General features: G+C 55.0%; 1 protein-coding gene across 1 annotated transcript; it reads left to right on the plus strand.

The window, feature by feature from the left end:
• The first annotated feature begins 427 nt into the window (after nt 1-427).
• Nucleotides 428-2,659, plus strand: LOC123069032 (gibberellin 3-beta-dioxygenase 2-3). The gene is made up of 3 exons (NM_001426763.1): nt 428-1,268; nt 1,516-1,674; nt 1,819-2,659. The coding sequence occupies exons 1-3, from the start codon at nt 790-792 to the stop codon at nt 2,288-2,290; spliced, it is 1,110 nt and encodes a 369-aa protein (NP_001413692.1). The 5' UTR covers nt 428-789; the 3' UTR covers nt 2,291-2,659.
• The last annotated feature ends 358 nt before the right edge of the window (nt 2,660-3,017 follow it).

Consider the following 3,017-nt stretch of genomic DNA (forward strand, 5'->3'; position numbering starts at 1 on the left):
ATTATGTATCCGTGGAGATCACCTCTCACCTAATTCAAAACCTTACTTGCATTTTTCTACCCATACTCAAACTAAATCAAATCTAACCGAAATCTAGAATATGATGGGTGTAAGATTTACGTCGGACATGATTGATGTTGAACCACTGAAATATGTAGCTCCTTGCAACCCACACACAATTAGCTAGTACTCCTCCGAGTGTCAAAAACGCTCTTATATCATGGGACGGAGGGAGTAGTAGATATAGAACGAACATATCTTCTACCCGATGGACCATATCACTAATTAATTTGGGTTGGGTTCTGTCTACCACATACAATTATTTGGATGGGGCGCTTTACTTTACATCTGTGTTTGTTTCTATGTTTGTGTGTATTAATTGGGCGCCAGTGCCACTAGCCAGGCGAGGCAGCTAGATTTGTGTTCCGTAGCGGGTGGCCTTGTGCGCTCCACATCCCTCCAAAAGAACCTCCTCTCTCTTCACATTTTCATCATCTTCTTCATCCCAACAGGCAATGCATATTCATCTTTTTCTCTCTCTAGTTAATCGATCAAATTATCTAATGGATGGATTCCCCTCCGGCTAGCTCGGCTGCTCCTAATCCGCTACGCTCCAAAACTTCTCCCCCTATATATACAGCTCCTTGTACTTCTCTCGTTCTTACACTCACTCCTCAATCCATCCGTCTCCACCATTGCTCGCTAGCTCGAGCTCCTAGCAAGTACTGCAAAGTCACCCGGGAGTTGATTTGCTCCTTCTTGGCTTGACCGATCGTACGTGCCGCCAGGATGCCGACGCCGGCGCACCTGAGCAAGGACCCGCACTACTTCGACTTCCGGGCGGCGCGGCGGGTGCCGGAGACGCACGCGTGGCCCGGGCTGCACGACCACCCCGTGGTGGACGGCAGCGGCGCGGGCGGAGATCCGGACGCGGTGCCGGTGGTGGACATGCGCGACCCGTTCGCGGCGGAGGCGGTGGGGTTGGCGGCGCAGGACTGGGGCGCCTTCCTCCTGGTGGGCCATGGCGTCCCGTTGGACCTCCTGGCGCGCGTGGAGGCCGCGATCGCGGGCATGTTCGCGCTGCCGGCGTCGGAGAAGATGCGCGCCGTGCGGCGGCCCGGCGACTCGTGCGGCTACGGGTCGCCGCCCATCTCCTCCTTCTTCTCCAAGTGCATGTGGTCCGAGGGCTACACCTTCTCCCCGGCCAACCTCCGCTCCGACCTCCGCAAGCTCTGGCCCAAGGCAGGCCACGACTACCGCCACTTCTGGTACGTACGCCGGCCGCCGATGCGCATATACACGTCATAGTACGGCACCTACCTAACTGGTTCTGGCCAACCGTCCGTACACACGTGACGGGGCGACGTGTCCGACTCCGACCATGCATGCATGCACGCGCGCGAAACTTGTTACTCCTGTTCTGCTATGGCAGCAGCTAGCCGTGTGTGTCCGTGCGTAGGAGTACTTACTTACACAGTTACACTTACGCCGTCCGTCGTGTTCCTCGACGTGCAGCGCCGTGATGGAGGAGTTCCACAGGGAGATGCGCGCGCTGGCTGACAAGCTGCTGGAGCTTTTCCTCGTGGCCCTCGGGCTCACCGGCGAGCAGGTCGCCGCCGTCGAGTCCGAGCAGAAGATCGCCGAGACCATGACCGCCACAATGCACCTCAACTGGTACGTTCCACTACTACTCCAGTAGTACAAGTACAATAGAATACAAATGGCAGTGCCACGACGACACGTACTCCACCATGCAGCAAAGCATATATTGTCGGTGCGGCGGTTGACACGGAGTTGTGTCGTGTCGTTGATTCACAGGTACCCCAAGTGCCCGGACCCGAAGCGGGCGCTGGGCCTGATCGCGCACACGGACTCGGGCTTCTTCACCTTCGTGCTGCAGAGCCTGGTGCCAGGGCTGCAGCTGTTCCGGCACGGCCCCGACCGGTGGGTGACGGTGCCGGCCGTGCCGGGGGCCATGGTCGTCAACGTCGGCGACCTCTTCCAGATCCTCACCAACGGCCGCTTCCACAGCGTCTACCACCGCGCCGTCGTCAACCGCGAGAGCGACCGGATATCGCTCGGGTACTTCCTCGGCCCGCCCGCCCACGTCAAGGTGGCGCCGCTCAGGGAGGCCCTGGCCGGCACGCCCGCCGCCTACCGCGCCGTCACGTGGCCCGAGTACATGGGTGTGCGCAAGAAGGCCTTCACCACCGGGGCCTCCGCGCTCAAGATGGTCGCCATCTCCACCGATGATGCCGCCAACGACACAGACGACCTGATCTTGTCGTAGATCGGCGCCGGCCATCACCGGCCGGTCAAGAGATCGATCTATACAAACAATTACTTCCTCCGTCGCATAATATAAGAACGTTTTTGACACTACACTGAGTAGTGAAAAAAAGCCAGAGATGGTGGCGGGCTGTTAGATTAGCTGAGGTAGCTAGGAGGAAGGGCGCGCGTGCGGTTGTCGTTGGTGTTTAAGGTCTCCTCCATATATGTCTCTATGCAGATCGATGCTGGTGGATGCGTCCATGCAGCAGGGAACGAACTAATTGTAAGAAAATCAAGCAAGCTTAATTAGTTCTACATCTGTAATTAAGTATGCATGCATGCCACTTGGTTTAATTCAATTCAAGTGCAGAAAAAATTATCATGGGAAGAGGAAGACATGTTGGGTTTGTTCCTTCTAGCTGCTGGCTGCCCCCTGACCAAATGCTTGTTTTGTTATCACTGGTCAGGACTAGATCATTCTAAGAGATGAACTAGATTACTAGATAATTAATTGGCCCAGCAATTTGTCTTTTAGCCAGTTTGTCATTTGGCACGATGGCTTAGCGAACCAGGCTGGTCAAATGATATGAGGAGGATGATATTTTATTGGTGTATAGACTAGCAAAAATGGCATTGTACTGGGTATATATGCATGCATGTACATGTACATGTACATATATACACAAGAAAGCAAAATGGAGAAGCACGCAGCAGTGGACACGCATATTATTCCTCTGGAGGAATAG

The sequence above is a fragment of the Triticum aestivum genome, chromosome 3B (assembly GCF_018294505.1).
Source record: "Triticum aestivum cultivar Chinese Spring chromosome 3B, IWGSC CS RefSeq v2.1, whole genome shotgun sequence".
NCBI classification, from domain to species: domain Eukaryota; kingdom Viridiplantae; phylum Streptophyta; class Magnoliopsida; order Poales; family Poaceae; genus Triticum; species Triticum aestivum.